We start from the raw sequence: 19145 nt of genomic DNA, 5'->3' as shown, positions 1-19145 counted from the left end.
TGATTGCAAAGAGGTTTTATTCTTGAACAAAGTGTCTAATGTGTGAAACACTCACCTGAAGCTGAACCTGTAGATGGCTTCCAGAGCTGTGCATCGACAACGCAGCTTAACATCCATCGACTTCAGGTTTAATTAGCATGAGTAATACAGGCTTTTCAGCCTTTTCACAATAAATTTACTTCAAAATGGATTCATCAGGGTTTTCAGAAATTTCATAATTCCTGTTCATAGTATTTACATTATTTAGAAGTTGGGAGCTGATAATTAAAATTATTTTCTGTATGATTTAAAAATGGCATAAAATGTGTAATGGCATAACACGTGGCATGTGCAGCACCGCTTTTCCTCCCAGGAGAAGTCAAAAAAAATCCTCCTCCTCCTCAGGGGATTTTGCATGAAGAAGACTAATGTGACCTTGTTTGGCCATCTCACACTGTTGATACCTCATATTTCCTCTGGCTGGACGCCTTTTGGACAGAAGGACTGTGGATTTTGTCTCATTTCTTACACTGGTGCTGCACTGGGAAGGGTGTGCTTTGCAGCCAGTGCGGAGAAGAAGAACGACTACAGGAACCAGTAGCTCTGCCAAAGTACATACGGGCATGTTAATGTTGTGCCAAGATAGCCTTGAAAATATCTGAACTTATCCTTTAACACTAAACAAGGGTACAACATAATATAGCATCTCATTTCTATGTGTACCCAACAACATTTCTCTGAAGTGAGCTCCAAGGCCTGATTCTCTTCTCGGTACCATGTGTTTGTTATGGACCGAACTAATTAAAATAGGTACAAGGTAGTCTGTATGTATGTATAGAGATGTAGGCCATAAAATGACCCCAGGCCTGCTGTTGCACACTCACAGACAGGCTGCAATGTGTTCATTCTAGATGTTAGAAGTGTAATGATGGAACAACAACAACAGCAATTTGATTCATGCGTCGGTCGCTCTGTTCTGATGCTATAAAGAGGTCTTAATTGCATGATTCTTGTGTAGTTGCTAACATAAACTGGCTAACTCTGATTTAGCTGCTCTAATGTTTTCTTTCACACCTTATTTGTTCTGATGCACAAATTAGGTAAGTGAGCCAACCAAAAGGCCGCATTAATACAAAAGTAAAGACGGTAAAACCACTTCACTGTCAGAATAATGGACCCAGTCATTGATCATGAAACAGATCACAGATCAGATCACTTTTTGGTTTTTTTATTCCTTTTGCATTTGTTGTGAAAAATAATGAAATTGCTTTTGTAGGCAGCCATTTCTACCCCATGAGCTCTGTGTGTGTGTGTGTGTGACACACTTCCCCAGAATGTTTCATAATTAACATGACACACACATACATATTAGTGTGGCTCATGCATCAACAGATCAAGCTTCTTCCTATGCAGGGACGTGCAGAGACCTCTGGTGGGGCAGAGGCTCAGTTTATAAAAAAGGGCACAAAACATTTCAAGCAATTGAACTTTATTTAAAACTGAATTTCAATAACAACTTAATTTCTCGATGAGGTTGCTCTACATTACACAACCTAACGCAAAAAACAGCCCTAAACAATGTATTAACTTGTCCTTTCACGAATCATACAACATGAATGGTCAGAAAAGGAATGAACACTGTGATTCACTGCGACCTTACCATGCGCCTCTCCTTCTTGCATCGTCTCACTTGATGGCCGCATGCACACGCTTTCGATGGGTTCGCTGACCATGTGACGTCATGAATCGTGGCCGCAAGGTATTTAGGTGTAAAACGTTTTTCCCCCCAAATGTATAACTTCGCATATGATTTAGGAGACATTGTGGAGAACTTAGCTGTTGGAACTCATTTATTTATTTAAAAATAATAATAATAAAAAAAAAGAAAAGAAATCAGTTCAGCATGTAAATTCCCATACTCTCATAAACTCGATTGTCGATTTTATTGCTAAAGTAGGTTATCCACCCTCTGATTCCATCTCTGTACTTCACACATTACCTTTTCATAACTCTTGGAAAGAAAACAAATAAGAATCTTTCTCTGAACACAGATACAGAGTATCTGTCAAATGCCAAACTGGTTTCTCCAATGGACTCTTCTAAATAGGTAGCGCAAGGCATTAGTATTCAGGAAGCTCCTTGTCATACAAGAGCATAATTGACTCTAATGCACTGGATTATAAACAGCTTTGTCTGTGTTTAACTACATCAGGACAAGAAATTTTCTGATTTCATGCAAGATCATGGCACCTGTCTGAGAAGAGGACAGTTGGAGTTACCTTATGACTGCTTATTACCTGCACGTGAATGTGAAGAGTTAACACTGTTGATAACTATGCAGCAGCGTGTATGCGTGTGAGGAGGGATGATGGAGATTTCTTAGAGAAAAGCACGTCTGTATTCCCCAGACAGACGCGTGCTTCATTAGCTAATGGTCTTGTCTGGATAATCAATTCCATCTGTCAGACAGCCACAGACAGTCTGATGCTTTCCCACCACGCTGTCCTTCACCTCCTGTTCGCTACAGCTCGCTTCCCCAAAAGTACTGGCTGTTATTCTCTACTGAATGTGTCAGTGTTTCTTGCATTCTTTCTTTTTTTATGCTCTGTTTATTTGTTTTAGCCCTCATTTTAAATTTAATTCCAGTCTGTTCTATTCCATTAAATGAAAATTCACTTTAGTAAAAGCAAAATGCTTAATCTAAAAATAATGTTGGATATTAAGACATTTATTTTAACTCATTTATCAAATCTAAAAATCTAAAAACTGAATGGACAGTTTTTTAAGTGATTAAGATTACTGCAGCAAAACCAGTCATCACATTATTTATTTTTATTATTTGGAATTTTTTTTCTTTCACACTGCATCTTGACTGCCAATAGTTTGGCCAGAGGTTCGAGTGTGTTCTGCTAGTAGCTAATGTAGCCTGGAGCTTCTTCTAACTTAGCTACATTTGTTTCAGCTCACTGGAACGCATTTCTGTGGAATATTCCTATAGTTTACAATCTATACAAAAGTGCATGCCAGCCACTTTGACACTGACATTTTTATGTTTATGTTACATTGCAAGTTTGATCACATGAGGATGAACTTTTATTATTTTGCACTTTAAATCTGTATATGACATGTATGGCTTGACATAAGCTAACTTCCTAATTACTTTTATATGTTCAAGTGCCCCTCATTGTGGGACAGTTGCTAGCTTAAATGCTACGGTAGTGGCTAATCTTAGTTTGTATATTTGAGTATCTGTTCGTCACGGAGCGTATTACAGTCCTGTCTATGAGACATTTTTGCTCCTGTTTTCCCAGGTACACATTATTATTATTTATATATATTTTATTGTCCACTGTTGCCAGTTTGTTCCATGCTGTCCATGTGTGTGTGTGTTCGCTGAATGCTAACGTTAGCTACTGTCGAATGCTAGCCAACGGGTTATCAAATGTGCTGTTGCACCTTGAAATATGACCTGATGTCCCTCCTCCTGTCAATTTTCTTTTCACTTGCTGATGGAGAAGTGGTGAAATGCTGATGATTTTTTCCGATTCCCTGTGTCTGTGCGGCTTGCAACCTGAAATAAAGTAGTATGACATCATCCCATTATTTGAGCTTCCCACCCCTGAGTGTGACGTCAGTGGAATATGAATGTCAAGGGAATACGGTCTACTCCTATGGATAATCTTGGCATCGGTGGCATCACTCATCTTCCCTCATCTGCTCAGCAGTAACCACTTTCCCTCCAGTCCCAGTCACCTGACCCTCCTGCCTCCTCACCTATTCTACTCTTCCTCATGACCCCTGCTGTTGCCTCACCTTCCCCTTCCACTTACTCACCTGATTCCCTTTTCCCTTAATCAGCCCAATAGCAGGCTTTGTATACATATTCATTTTCACGTCACCTTACCCAGGACCCAAACCTGCCCACCTGTATCAATACCTGCCTGTCTGCCTATGTACCTGTATTTGCCCATAAGCTTTTCACCAACAATGAATCACTCAAATAAACCTGCCTCCCTGCTTTGTGTGCATTTGGATCCAACCCTGCATTTTCATGACAGATTTTAATCCATTAAGTTTGCTGAAGCAACAAAGTGTAGCTTTTTTTGTACCATGTCACTGGAAATAGTCTCATGGTTTCTAATCGTATTTGTGTATAAGCTCTGAGCACTGACTTGTCATCCAGCTCAGACTGCTTATCACAGCTCATCATGTGTAGCCTGAAGACACACTTTCCACACTGCTGAACTGAAAGGGGCAGGGTAAGGTGAATTCCCTGCAGCCCCCCATCAGACACAGACACAGACACAGACACACACACACATATACACACACACACAAACACAAACTCCCTCCTTTCCCTTTCTGCACTATACCAGCTGTTGCTTTCTACAGACCTTTTGCCCCCCATTAATAATTCAGTGAAAAGACAGGCAACTACACACCCCCCCACACACACACAAAGAAAGAGACACACACACAGTGGGGAGCTCTCTCTTTATGCAGCATAGTTGACTTGTACAGTCAGCCCACACAGGCCTATAATGGGATGCTCAGCCCCAAGAATCAGGCCCACACATAATCCACGAAAATTTGAACCCTTGGTACCCAAACATGTAGTCCAGCATCAATGTTGCCTTGTTTTAAAATGTTATGTGGGTGGGTGGGGGAACAAAACCTCTGTGGACTCAAATACCATGGACAATAGCATTCTTCCCCTTCTCTAGGAAAAGCAATCATTGCCTGGTGGTTACAAGGACTTCCTCATGTATGTTACAAACTTTTTAAAAGAGAAATAAAAAGTGACCATTTAGTGCAATCCCACGCACACTAAAGCTACTGGCTGTCTTGCAACTTGGAACATCTGGTGGTCTCATACTGGCCTTTCTACTATCACCAAAAACTCTCTTTGCTCATCATCTATGCTGTGTACATTGCAACTCAAGCTGATACTGACAATATCAGAACCTCCACCATGTGAGTGATCTCATTCACTGGTCATTTGAATGTTAACATTGCTAACATTAGCTCATCTGTAGGTACAAACTCAACCTGGAGGGTGTAGGGGTTCTTCTGGAGGCAAATACGAAAGGATTTGACACTGACTCTTTCAACATAGGTTCCGTTAGCAGAACTGGCCGGTGTTTCAATACGCTGACAAACATACAAGTGCTCACTATTACTGAAATATTTAGTATCCTCTCCTGAGCTGACTTAGTTTCCAGAAGTTATCCTCGATCAAAGCTGTCTCTTAGAAATTCCTTTTGTGTCTAAGGGAAGGGCTGCCATGCAGACTCCTGTTTATATGTTTGGTTGAGGCAACAAAAGCACTTTGGATCAGTGTTAATAAAAAAAAAAAAAAAAATCTTAATTTTCGTGTCACTGCTGACTTTTTCTGTATTAAAACTAAACTATGATTTCTTCCTAACCCCAACCAGTGCATAAACATTAACAATAGGTTTTGAATCATGATGTCCCTACAAGTGAATAGTGCATTGCAAGATTGAATATTTTATTTTTGGAACAAGTTGTCATGCAACATTTTACTGATACATTCATATGTTAATTAGAAAATATATAAATCTCAATGCATCTCCGGTGGAAACAAAAGCAGAAGAGGTAAAAAATGGTCACACATTACTTTAGTTTGTTCCTACAGAGAGAAGGGGCCATAATTGTCAATAAAACAAGGCTTCCACTGATGGAATGAAACAGTTGCTTTGTTTCTTGGGGTCAGACTGATCTTCTCTGAGATCTTTGTTTGCAGCAGCTGAGGCTTGGCTGGTCTCTATAGGAGAAGTCAGAGCTCACAAAACAGCAGTGACCCAGCCTGGCCTCTATATGCAGATCTGCAGTGGGATTTCAGGACCACAGTCAGACTCTTCAGCCCTGAAGACAAACAAGACACAAGAGGTCAAAGTTCGTGCTACAGCTGGAGAGGCAGAAACACAAACAAGGCGAAGCCGAGATGCTGAAAGGCATTCCTCATTCTCCCAGCTCATTCTGTTCTCAGCATCAGACAGATCCTGATCCGGAGGAGGAGCAGGAGAGACATTTGGTGACCAGGATGTGCTACAACATTGAAATACTGTTTTTGCAGGTTGATGCCTCAAAAAGGGCCCCTTGTCATCAATTCAATCAATGATTTTTATCTAACCATTCAGTGGGCACTCATAGCTTGCATGGAGTCATCTGCATCCATTCATTATACACTAATTTATTCAACCTTTGCCTTTAATTTGTCACTCATTTATGCTGAATTTTAAATTTCATCGATATGTAGTTGTTTATTTTTCATCTGTGATATGACCAGCTTGAAGCACAGAGGTTGGTCACCGCTTTTGAAAGACATTATATGTAGCTTGTCTACATTAAAATGTCATAAAACAACTCGACCTTTGTTATGTATTTTGATGAGCTGGGTACAGCCCAAGGCTAGACCATTTCACAGCTTCAGAGGGTCCTGGCTAAACTAACATCTATGCTGGACCATGAGTCTCGCCCCCTGCAGGACACCCTGTCCGCTCTGGAGAGCAGCTTCAGTGAACGATTCACCCTCGCTGTGTGACGGAGAGATTCCGCAGGCCTTTCCTTCCTGCTGCTGTCAGGCTCTACAACGGCCATTGTTAGCTCTGTCATCCATCTGCAGTCGTCTTGTGCAATACTTTTAATCATTTACTGTTAGTCACTCACTGTACATAAGAAATTATTATTTATGCTGAGCTCTGTAGTTGAGTTCCAGATAGGGAGATGCTATTTTAGGTTTATGTGTATTTTTATATTTCTTATGTTTTTTTATTCTTATTATCATAAATATTTCTGATTGTAACTCTTATTCCAGTGCTTTTCTTTTACCCTGCTGGTGTAACGATGCAATTTCCTCTTTGTGGGACAAATGAAGGTTTTCTTATCTAATCTTATCTTCGATTCAGAAAGTGAGGAAGGAAGTTAGCACAAAACATAACATGAGGTCAGACAGATTTTCATCAGCAATGGCGGTTGTTTAACAATGAAGACAGCAGCTCCCATGATCCCGTACTGCGTCATTAAACTGCAACTTTTGTTTTCATTGTTTTACTTCACACATACTGTGCATTTTATGAGCAAACAACAGGGATTCTCAAAAAAACAATGTTTCTGTATTGATCAATAACTTGTCATTTGATGCCTAAACCAAAATGTGGAAACTTTTTTGTGCGTTGAGCATTTTTGTGCCGTTTATTTATGACATGCTTTAACTCAAAGGGCCAAAAGACAAAAGACAAGCAGGCTTCTCTAGTATACACTGTGTTATTGCTTCGTCCTCTGTCTATTTCTTAAAGCATTGTTTGTGCACGCGCACAAATCTGCGTTTGAGAAATCAGAAAACCTACAACAGTTTGTCACCTTTGGGACAACACTGAAGAAGAAGAAGAAGAAGAATCAGCTTTATTGACAGTATATATATTTTTACACACACACACTGAATTCGTCTTCTGCATTTGACCCATCCTTAGTTGAACACACACATGCAACACCCAGCAAATTACATGCAGTGAAACACACACAGGAGCAGTGGGCAGCATCAAGCGCCCGGGGAGCATATTGGGGGGGTTAAGTGCCTTGCTCAAGGGCACATCAGCCGGCTAATGGAGGAGGGGAACATTTTTCGCATTAATCACTCCACCACACCCATTTTTACTGCTGGACTGCTGAACAGTAAAAATGTGCTAATGATAACAATGAATCTCCCTGGTTGCATTTTTATCACTACTCATTTCTGGTTGCTAGATTTCAGTCAGCCAACTTGCCTCACTGTTACAAAGATATGACAGAAATGATTTGCCATCCATTTATCACTGCTGATAACCAGCAACAAGTTTTGAGCTGTGTCTGTCTGCTTGTATTTCGTGTTCTGCGGTAAGAGGAGAAGAATAGTTCTGTGGTGACTGGCAGACACATTGGCAGGCACAGTCATTTTTCGTGTTTACATGAAGATTATCAAAACTATGTTGTAATTACACAGACATATCTTAAATGTGTTGGAACATGACTCATCAGCCTGAATCCTGAATCTGTTCATAACCATAATAACTTATCTATCTAATGTCGTATTGGATAAAAAAAGTTGTATTGGAAAATATGGTTTGTAAAATCATCAGGGCTGAACTTAGAGCTAAATTAAATTAAATTAAATTAGAATAGAACTTCTTTTGGGCCCGTTAATGATTTTGTCACCTTCATTCACCTTACCCTGCCCCCTTGAGTGATGGTCCACATTTTTTGTGGATTTTCAGCGCAGCAGCACGTAAGACATGACTGTGAGTCTGCTGGGGGTCAACAGGACAAGGTGAACTGCCTCATCAGCACATCTGAAAGAATGCTTAAACACTGTCAGTGTGATTTATCAGTCTACTTGAATCCCCACAAAGGACTACTTCAGTTGTTTTCATGTAGTTATGTGAGTGTTTGTGTGTGTGTCAGAGGTCTTTAAGGTTAAAAGTTCAACTCAGTCTTCTGTCCTCTTTTTTTCTACAGTGTTGTTGATCATTTCAAAATAAAAGATTTACCACACGTCTTAACTTTACTGTCAGGTGCACATAAAATTCACCATATGCAAACAAAATTAGTTTGATTTAAGGTGTGCGCTGTACCCATCCCCGGGTGTGAGGATCGAGATCAAGTCAGATCACGTGTGGATGACTGATCCTGGCACACAATCAAGCCCATATTTCTCCCAGTGTGGAGACAGCTGTGTGGGCTTCAGCACATTTTCTCCAGGTGAAGAACATGCAGAGACACAGAGAGTAACACACACCTTCCAGGCAGACAGCGGCAGGAATGTGCCAGCGTGTTCACCTCTGGAAAGGAGGCCACAAACTGTTTCCAGAAAAGAGATTTTATTTAAATTGTGTGTGTGCGTTTGTGTGTGCGTTTGTGTGTGCGCGTGTATGCGTGTGTTAAGGGAAAAAATAAAAATGTACCTTTTGTATAAAAAAACAATTAAACATCTAAAACAACACAAACTTTTTATCCCCTGAAGCAGCTATGATTAATATTTTCATAACAACACTGTATAAAGTGAGGGTGTGAAAGTGTGCAGAGAATTATCAGCTGAATCTGCGATCCCTCTGTTAGTTACACAGAAGCCAGTCTGAGTAACTACCAGCTGTAAAATGACTTAAGGACTGCGTAAACCTGAGGTTGGACTGTACAAACACTATTTCACATTTAAAAGGTGGGTAAACGCAGTTTCCGTACATTTTGACTCCTCTACAGTCCAAACATCCCTTCTTGTCGGCATGTGGAGAAACAGCGTACAGTGGACTGCTCTGCTCTGCATACACACTGTGTGTGTATGACCAGATGGGACGAGGCAGTGGGCAGTATGCGGCTACATGCAATCACAAGTTAGAAACAGTACTTTTATGCACTAAATTTCATCGGTTGATTTTCTCAACTTTTGATTGGTTACACTGAGCCCACCCCTGCCCATAGCTACTGCTGAGCGTTATAGTGAACTTTGACATTAAAGCATTTATTTTTAGTCTCTCCTGGAAAAAAACTGAGTGTTGCACTTGTCTGTGCACATGTCACAAGAATAGGCCTTGTTGTGTAAAGAATTTGAAAGAGATCTTGAGAGAGTTTATACAGTGCTTTCAGAAAGGGGTTTCAGACGCTGTTTGACCATGTGACCTACCAGCAGCGTAAAAGCAGCAGCAGCAGCAGCATGGAGGAGGGGCCTGTTTTCCATTTAAGCCTTTAAGCTTAGGGAGTCTGTGCACACCACTGGGTACTTAAACAGAGGTGACTTATTTTCTTTTCTTGCAAGGTAGACTATGTGTCAGTAGTATAATATATAGTTCTATTTAGTGAACAACAATTGATCTGTATCAGTGGTCATCACAAGTTGGGAACCTCTGTATGTGAAAGAGAGAGGCCTTTTGATACTGTGTCACTGTGATTTGTGTACAGCTGACTGTAAGCGGGTTTTGTTACTTCACATGTCTGTTTTAACTGCAAAAGTCTGTAATGAGGGTAACAGAATCAGTTTGTGGGAGTTTAATTTCCTCTGAAGGCCGTGATAAAGCTGATACTGATCTCATTTGACATGAAACCAACTCTAATACATGCTGACACTGCAGCATCTGTAATGAACAAGCCCTTAAAAACAGGCTGATGTTAAGACTTGCCCTGCATTCTCCCTGAATGTCATGTAGCCATCGGCCAAGTGCCAGAAGAACACAACACAGAAGATCTTTCCCTCTGTGCACATACTTTCTTCGTTTCTCCACAGTCTGGTGGCACAGACTAACACCGTATATAAGTTCTATCAATTATGCATGATTGGGATAGTAATTAAGGCGTTAGTGTATTTTACAATCAGTTGTTAAGACAACTTTGCTTAGGATTGCGTAGGATTGTTTTCAAAACAGTAATCTCATATCAGAGAATGGTTTAATTTTTGTCTTTCAAGTATTTTAAACCCAGTTTGATGATTTGAACCAAAGTAGTCTTTATTAACTGGTGGGTTTACAGTTGTTGATACATTAGGTCACCATTGACTGTATATAAATTCTTGGTACATCTCACTGCTTCACCAAAATGACAACAATAACACATTTACATTAAGTTTTGGCTAAGACTTTTATCACACCAGTATGTGCCTTGTGTCGTGGCAGGAGGCGGGGCCAGCGCAGGTCGCAAGCTGTGGTTCAAATCGTTTTACGTTGTGTTTTACGACACTCGAATATTTTTTTACGGCAAAACATGGCGCTGCACTGATCACCTCCGTGAAGGAATAGGGCCGTTGTCCTTTTTTCTCTCTCTTCGTTCTCAGAGAGTTCTGTATATCATCGAAGTTTAGCAGCAGCTTTCCGCTGCGCTCAGGCAGAGTTAGTGACGAGCAGAAGACTTTTGTGAAATGGCAGCACAAGGAGGCATCACGTGCCTGGAGAAGGTCAGCAAGATGTTGAGCAAACAGAACGGAAAACCACTAATCAAACCCAACAAGCCGCTCGCTCTGAAAGATTTTGTAGCTAACCGCAAAATGAAGAAAGGAGGTATGGATGAATACTGTGTGACTTTTTGGTGTCTTCTGAGGTTTGTTGATTGTACTCAAGGCTATGGCTTTGAACGGTGACTTCCATAATGTCAGCAGCAGGGACGCATGAACACCTGTCAACAACATAACGTGCACGGTGCTAAAGACTGGGCGTGTGACGCACTTTACACGCTCTACACGCATTTAATTAGCTTAGAAAACAGTGCTCAATTTATTATCTTAAAATTATTTTTCAGTTTTTTACTAGAAAAACAAACAACCGAGCAATGAATAAAACATGACTCAATTTAGAAATAGTGTCTAGCAGACTTCCTGGTGTCCCACAAAGAGGACAAAATCAGTTTAACTTATGAACAGTGTAGGCAGATGATTAAAAGTTAACAAGGTTAACAACAAATCTTCATATATGTCGGCTGAGGCATACCCAGAGAGCAAATTAGCAAACGTAAACAGATTTGAAATGCATTTACACGAAGATTTTTTATTTACAATTTTAATTCAGAAGTAAATGAATGTTTTAAATTGACAAGAAGAGGAAGAATTTCTATAAATGATGTGGGGTTTATTTTAGCATGTATTTTAGAGTATCCCTTTAGCCATAGTTTGTGAAAGTGGGTGTTGGCATCAGATCGTTTAGAATAGCTCTGGTTATTCTTCCAGGTTATTCTTTTTGTTGTTGTTGTTGTTTTTGACAAAATTAAACAAAGTGACGATGGAAGAAGATAATAATATAATTGATAATCTAAATGAATACAACGAGGTATTATATAATCATAAGATTTTAAACGTTTAGATTGTGAGACTGCTACACAGAATGTCCAGGTGTAATTTAAATGTGCACGTACTCTTTAAGTAAGCACCAAAGTATTTACAATTCTGCACTATAGTGAAGTTCTAATTAGCCAAAACTATGGTGAGATTAGACCTAGACGAAAGTCTGGAAATATATACATTGAATTTTATTTACATTTAGTGTCATATGATATTCCTCAACACCGTGTGTGTGTTTATATTTCACATAAGCAACACACACACACACACACACACATTTACTGATGTTATGTACAATAGTGGAAAACATTTCATTGCATTGCTCCTCATTTTGATAATTTTAGATTTGATTGTTCCATAGATTGATAGATCCATAGATCATAACATATGTATTACATCTTGGTATATTAATAGTTTTGCATATATATCATAGCTGGAGGAACATGACGAAAGGGATTTTAAAGTGATTACAGTATACTTTTCTGTAACTCTGATATCAGTCCGTCAGATCTCAGGATATCCCCACAAGCAGCTAGTTTGAAGACGCTCAATGTTCATCGCAGGGCCCAGTGGCCTGATCGTACTGTTGAGGCCCCAGAATTTGTATGGACAGGGAAGCATCTTAAAAGTTGATGCCCCTTTTTATTTTTGTTTATTTAAGTTACTAACGGCCAGCAGGGCAAACATAACTCCATTTTTGTCACTGGGCTCACACAGAGGAGGTCACATCAGCATATTTCATATACGAGATATCAAATCATCCTGCCCAACAATAACACTAGTTGGGGGTCATCACAGGACCTAAACATGAACCTTCTTCTCCACAGAGGCCACCTGTATTACAGAGATGTCCGTCCTGATGGCCTGTTGGAAGCAGAACAACTTTGTGGACGGTCTGTGCTCTAATGAGATTAGCTCTTTCTACACATGTGTTGAGAAGGCTCAGGTACGTCCACACACAGCAGTACAGGTGACATCTGAACTGGTTTTCACTCTAAAATGATGTGCATTTTCAATTTAAAATAGGTTCAGCAGACAAATGCATAATTCTTGTAAATAGAAAGACAGTATATTTAATGTTTCACCTTCATTGATTTTTGTAAATATGTGCTTACTGAGAATCTGATGGCATCAACATGTTTCAGACAAATTGGGACAGGGTCAACAAAACACTGAGAAAGTTGTGTAGTGCAGTGTGGAACATTCCACAGGTAAACAGGTTCACTGGTAACAGGTGAGAGTATCATGACTGGGTAAGAAACGGGCATCCTTGAAAGGCTCAGTCGTTCACAGGCAAGGACGGGTCGAAGTTCACCACTTTGACTGTATACATGATATTATTATACGAGCTCACAGGGAAAAAAATGGACAGCACTATCACCTTGACACATTAGTGTCTAAGCCATGAGGTAATATTTTAGATAGTTCAAACTGAAGTGTGTCAGCCAAGTGTGTATGTGAAATATGGACCTGTAATGGAATCTGTAAGTGTAGCTTTCACAAAAATGTGGCACAATAGTAACAACGTTTCCCTCTGAAAGAGAGTGGAGGTAATTACTCAAGTACACAACTTACAAAATACAAAACTGTATTTAAGTGCAGTACTTGAGTAAATACACTTAGTTACTTAACACCACTAATGATCGACAAACAGAACAGAAAATAAAAAAAACAGGTTCTTATTTGGGTTGCTAACGATTAATTAATGATTAATCAATCACTGTCTGGAATATTATACGTCATGAATATTATATCTGACAGGGCACAAATTTGGTGTAACATTATTTATGCATCATGGATGGATTGCTCCCATCTGTGTGGGTGCTTTTAGCAGCTGGAAAAGGATGTCAGTTTTCGATGTAGATAAAACAGGAAGTTGGGTGATAAGGGGAGCTCATTTGTATTGTGAAATACTTAGTTACTATCACCGAAATGGCCCAGAACCAGAAGACCAGCCACTGAAAAACTGAGGATAAACTTGTCTGAAAGGGACTGTAAAATTTAAGAACTGAAATTGTTCTTGTATACGAAAAAAAACATTACGCTGTTTTGTTTCCTTGTATTGAGATAATCCAAGGCTGATTATTATTTTTAATTTGTCAGTTTTGCTGCAAATGAGCTGCTAACCTGCAGAAAAAAACTTTTGCTAACATCGCAAGTTACCAAGGGGTTATCTGGGCTATTTTTATTTATTTATTTATTTGTTTGTTGTTGTTTTTTTTTGTTAAACTGTCCAACTTGAAATAGACTAATATAAAAGCTAAGTAAAGCCTGGCGCAAACACTACAGACCAGTCTAAAATATCTTTGAGGTCGCACCAAAGTGTCCCGACCATCAAAGTTTCTGAACTGTGAAGCACACTTCACACCACAGAACCATCCTGACTGCCGGGGTGCACATGTTTCCTGTTGTCCTTATTAAACACATTAGTGTGTTGTAAAGCACTGGTAACAAATCATCATCATCATCATCGTCTCTTTACAGGCTGCTGTGAAGAAGAACTCTGAACAAAAAAGCACGCAGGGAGGACCTCTAACCCCAAAACAAGCCACAACTCTGCTGAAGAGATATCCCAACCTGTGCACAGAGATCTAGCAAACAAACATTTTCATGGATAAGTTGCAAAGACTTGAAATGGTGAAAAAGAAGCAATTGGACTGAGTCTTGGAAGTGGGCGTCGTCATTTATTTTTTTTTAAGTAAATACATCAAGATGTTATTTCGTATTGCTGCTTTAATGGCACAGCCTTTGTATTCACAACACACTGTGTTTGAAATATAACGTGACTTTCTCCTCGTGTCCTGATTTGGCCCTGATGAAAATAATGCCATTTTGTCTCAATCCAATTTAGCAGAGTGGTCTCATTCAGTGCAGAGATGTTATTAGTGGATGTGATGGAATTATTCTTCTTGGGTTTCATGGCTCCTGGCCGGGAGCTTACCATTATCAGTGAACACTTAAATGCGTCGTCATTCCTATGGAAGCTGAGATTGATGTTGAAATAAAATTTGCCTATAATCAGCCAGCTATAGTTACATAGATTACCAGTAAGGCTAAACTCACTGTGGTTAATATGAATATTCCTGAAGGGATTGAAACAGTTTTGCTTTATCAAGTGTTTTATCTCTCACATCATTCATCAGTTTCTTTCTAACTATGTCCCATTTTCATTTGACGCGCTCATTCAAAGCTGTTTCTGAGACTGTACACAATAAAGTAATACTTAATATACATGTAAACGGGTATAAAAGATATAAAAATGGTTTATGTATGCTCTTCTCCCACAATGCAATCTACAAAGAAGCAGCTAGAAAACTAAGCAAAAGAATTAAATCTATAGGAAAAAACATTTTGTAGTTACACTCCTACCGACCATCCAGTAGAGGTATGTATTAGGGTTTTAGTCTAATAGTGGTACATTATTTGGTGATGGAAAGCTGTTGTTTGTAATTCTTTGAATGAAGAGTTATTCAGTGTATGTGTGGTACACTCCACTGGTGTTCTATTGCACTTTGTTGCCATGCAATATCAATATTAATATAATAACAGTCTTATTTATATAGCACTATATAAATAAGAAGGGGGTCCGGTGTCTTGGCAAAGGACGGCCTTCTGTCTTGCATATATTGTGCAAGTGATTCATACCTACCAAAAGTTTTGGAATTGGTCCATCAGATCACCTCAACTGGCAGCCGTGGTACAACTGCGATGGCCGCAGTGTAAGACTTTGGGACAACGCTGACCTTCAAATTTACATTCACTAAAAATACTTTTATTGCCACTCAGGCTGAGACTGTTACTCAGAGTGTCTGACAGCATTACAGAAAGGATCCCTGCAGAGAGAAACCTTTTGTTAAAGAGTGAAGTCCTTTTTGTTTAAGCAAAAACACGAGTCTCTCTCAGTGTCACTGACATCTTGTCAGAGGGGAGTTATTACAGGAAGACAACAGTAGAAACATCATTCAGAATTGGAAAGAGGACTTTAGAGTTTACTGAGAGGAACTGCTTGAGTCATGGGCGAATATTTAGCTGATTTCAACAATCTAGAAAAGGAAACAACTGCAACATCTCATTTACACGCCAGAATGCCCCTTTAGGTAAGATCTGAATACAGGACATTTCCTCCTAACTAGTTGTTTTTACATTGTGATATTGTAATTTTTACCTTAAGTCAAACCTCTTCCAGCACTGGCTTTCCAACAGTACATCTGTATCCCGTGCCAGATAAAAAGATTTGGTCTATGCCCATGTGTGACACACCTCAACAGTGAGTACTCACAAATTTGCTTCTTATGTGTTTATTTTTATTACAGTTGCTGGTTTACATGATTTTGAGATACAAGATATAAATCACACAGCTTTGGAGCTGTTGGAAGGGTTTTGTTTTTCACTTTTTGAAGGAGGTCAGGTTAGCATTTCCTCCTGCTCCCCCTCTGCTATTTACTGGATGCAGATAGCATACATATAATTCATATCACTCCTCTTATCTGACTAGAAAAGCTGGCTGGTTTCCAGCTGGAGCATTCCTTTGATGTTTTATTTCCCATGTTTCCCGGTTTCGCCTTGAGACATGTTGACATTTGTTAATGATGTTCTAAGCGTAGATTTGGTTTCATGTTTTGTCTGAAGGCCAGGAAGGATTTTGTGCACTCACCATTGTCACAATGTGGTATTTTTGCTGTGTCCCTGTTTATCTACCCGTCATTACACAGAACCATTTCCCCACCCAGCTTATCACTTCCTCCCAAACATCTAGATGGCAGAGGAACCTCCTCCACGGCCCGCAGCCGTCACTCACTCACTGTTACATACATGTATTGAGGCGTCTCATTCACTCTTACCAATTGCAATAATTTTTGATTTCTGATTATTCTCTATTTTCACCGTGGACAAAGTTAATAAGCTTAGAGACAATTAAACTCATGTTCACCCCTTGTGTCTCGGAGAAGTCTACGGCTCAGGAAGAAACATAAGGCAGATGTACACAGTTGCTGACTGACATTTGTTGTCAGTGGTTAAATAAATATTTCAAATTCAAAACAGGTACAGACATTGCAAATGAATTAACCGATAAATATCAATAACCAAATAAAACCCATATTTTACCACTGTGCCATGTGTACGTACTAACCGGTGAAGCGTAGCCTGATGCTGTACAACAGCTCAGACTGTGGACAGCTTATGGTGCTGAAAAAAAAGATCTTCTCACTGGAGCCACTTCCTCTTAATTAAACAGTGTTGTCTGTCTTTAATTGAAACACACATCTCATTCCTCAGTATTGTTTAACCAAAAGAGATTAGCTTCTTCAAAACAAAATAAGACTGAAGGCCCTGAAAACCTGTTTTCACAACCAGCTTCTCAATATGAATGACGGGTTCCTGAACACACTGTATTCCCTTCCACCAAGACAACAACAGTTTTGGTTATTTCACATGACAGATTTCTGATTTTGTGTTAAGAGTTCATAAGGGTAAATAAACTAGAGTTAGGCAGCTAATAAACCTGCTTGTGGTTAAGTAAGAAAATTGAACAGAAACCACAACCAATTTATCAAACAGATAATAAACAAATGTTTTAAAGAAAGCCTCTATTACATACTGGGTGTAGAGCTTGAAAGCTGTGGGGTTTTTGGAGGCAGCGATGGTCTAATGACGGATATGCTTGAGTTGCATTAGGGGAAGCTTAGGATCCAGTGTTTCGCAGCTTGAGTCAAAGGGTCTCTTGACTGTGACTTTTCTTCTACTTGCTAACTGTGCTGAAGTATAATACTAAATCTGCAAAGTACTTTTTTTTAAATCTAGGTATATAAGTATAGGTGTGCGCTAGGTATCTGCCTATGTGGCATGTTAATCCACAGCAGGGAAAGACAAATACAAATCTGCAAATTGTCTGTTCTCCCCATCACTCCACGACTTATTATTTCCTCAGCTTGCTTGGAGATGATATCAATAAATAAATAAAGGCTTTAAACAAGATTTTGAAGTGTTTCCGTGGGAATTTTTGCCCATTCATGCAGTAGAGCATTTGTGAGGTCAGACACTGATGTTGGATGAACAGGTCTGACTTGCAGTCTCCATTCCAGTTCACCCCAAAGGTGTTGGATGGGGTTGAGGTCAGGACTCTGTGTGGGCCAGTCAAGTTCTTCCGCATCAAACTCATCCAGCCATGTCTTTATGGACTTTGCTTTGTGCACTGGAGCACAGTCATGCTGGAATAGAAAAGGTCCTTCCCCAAACTGTTGTCACAAAGTTGGAAATGCAGCATTGTCCAAAATGTGTTGGTATGCTGAAGCATTAGGATGTACTTTCACTGGGAATAAGGGGCTCAGCCTTGATACTTTTCCCTATATATTGAACAATCCACAACTTTCGACCACGTTAAAACTAAAAGAGAGAGCAGAGTCAAGTCCAGCCAAGCTGTACCATGCAGAGGAAACATGGCATTAGATACCATTCTGTGGTTCATAAACTTTTCCAGAACAGATTTACTTGAAAGAGGTCCGCCTAAATGAACAGTAAACAAGACACAAAGCTATTGAGTGATTCTCTTTGAAAACCATCTGAGAGCCTGAAGGGGCATTTTGTTTTTGTTGATGCCTTGTTGGAATTTAGTCACAGAAAACCCTCAGATGTTACAGGGTTGTTCAGTGGGGTCTGTAAAAATGTTGCTATCTGTGACATCCACATCCTGAGTCAAGAAGCATCTGAGGACTCTGCCCCGAGAGGAGCACTGCTATGATGATATGGACGAGATCAAGCATCATAATCATCTGTGTTTGTGAGAGTTTGCCAGGATAAACAATCGCTTTCTCAAAAGTAGCCTAAGAGCCTTTTTTATTTGGACAGAAATCGTGGCCTTGTCCAGCTAATCTGCTTCTGATCAGTTCTTTGGTCAGGCTTAGTGATATGATGATGACTTCCTCTGTTGTTGTGTTCAGAGACTCCATTGTTTCTCAGGCATCAGAATGTCACTATCAGTGAGATTTTAATGTAAGGTTGAACACTCCAGACAACACCTATCATCATGCAACTCACTGCTGACTGGTATGCCTGCATGTGTCGTCCAACCTCAGCAGCTCATCCACAAAGCAGCAGCCTGGATGCTTCAGCTCTTCGGCCGACCCAACTTATCCCAGTCCTGCACTGGGTAACGGTGGCTAGAATCTGATTCATCTTCTATGACAGACCAAAAACACCTCAGCCCAAACATAAATACAAAATAGCTCTTCATCTTATTCTTTCTAAATGTTGCTCAGAATATTTGATGAAGTTGATATACTTGATTGATTCTTGCAGAGCAGAGGCTAAAAAAAAAAAGAGCACCAGCTGTATGGGGTGGGGCACCAGCACTCAG

The 19145-nt window shown here is 39.8% G+C and overlaps 1 protein-coding gene across 1 annotated transcript; it reads left to right on the top strand.

Annotated features, from left to right (window-relative positions):
- The first annotated feature begins 10695 nt into the window (after positions 1-10695).
- On the top strand, positions 10696-15030 carry chchd1 (coiled-coil-helix-coiled-coil-helix domain containing 1). Its single transcript, XM_046402591.1, has 3 exons — positions 10696-11018; positions 12619-12737; positions 14276-15030. The coding sequence occupies exons 1-3, from the start codon at positions 10880-10882 to the stop codon at positions 14384-14386; spliced, it is 369 nt and encodes a 122-aa protein (XP_046258547.1). The 5' UTR covers positions 10696-10879; the 3' UTR covers positions 14387-15030.
- The last annotated feature ends 4115 nt before the right edge of the window (positions 15031-19145 follow it).

Source organism: Scatophagus argus, chromosome 10 (assembly GCF_020382885.2).
Source record: "Scatophagus argus isolate fScaArg1 chromosome 10, fScaArg1.pri, whole genome shotgun sequence".
Classification (NCBI taxonomy): Eukaryota; Metazoa; Chordata; class Actinopteri; family Scatophagidae; genus Scatophagus; species Scatophagus argus.
Note: the sequence above shows the minus strand (reverse complement) of the source record. Positions and strands in the feature narration are given on the sequence as shown.

Bases quoted from the DNA above. Each gene is read 5' to 3' on its own strand.
- chchd1 (XM_046402591.1), top strand. From the start codon at position 10,880: ATGGCAGCACAAGGAGGCATCACGTGCCTGGAGAAGGTCAGCAAGATG. The intron at 11,019-12,618 runs GTATGGATGAAT...TCTTCTCCACAG, and splicing joins CCGCAAAATGAAGAAAGGAG to AGGCCACCTGTATTACAGAG. The intron at 12,738-14,275 runs GTACGTCCACAC...GTCTCTTTACAG, and splicing joins CATGTGTTGAGAAGGCTCAG to GCTGCTGTGAAGAAGAACTC.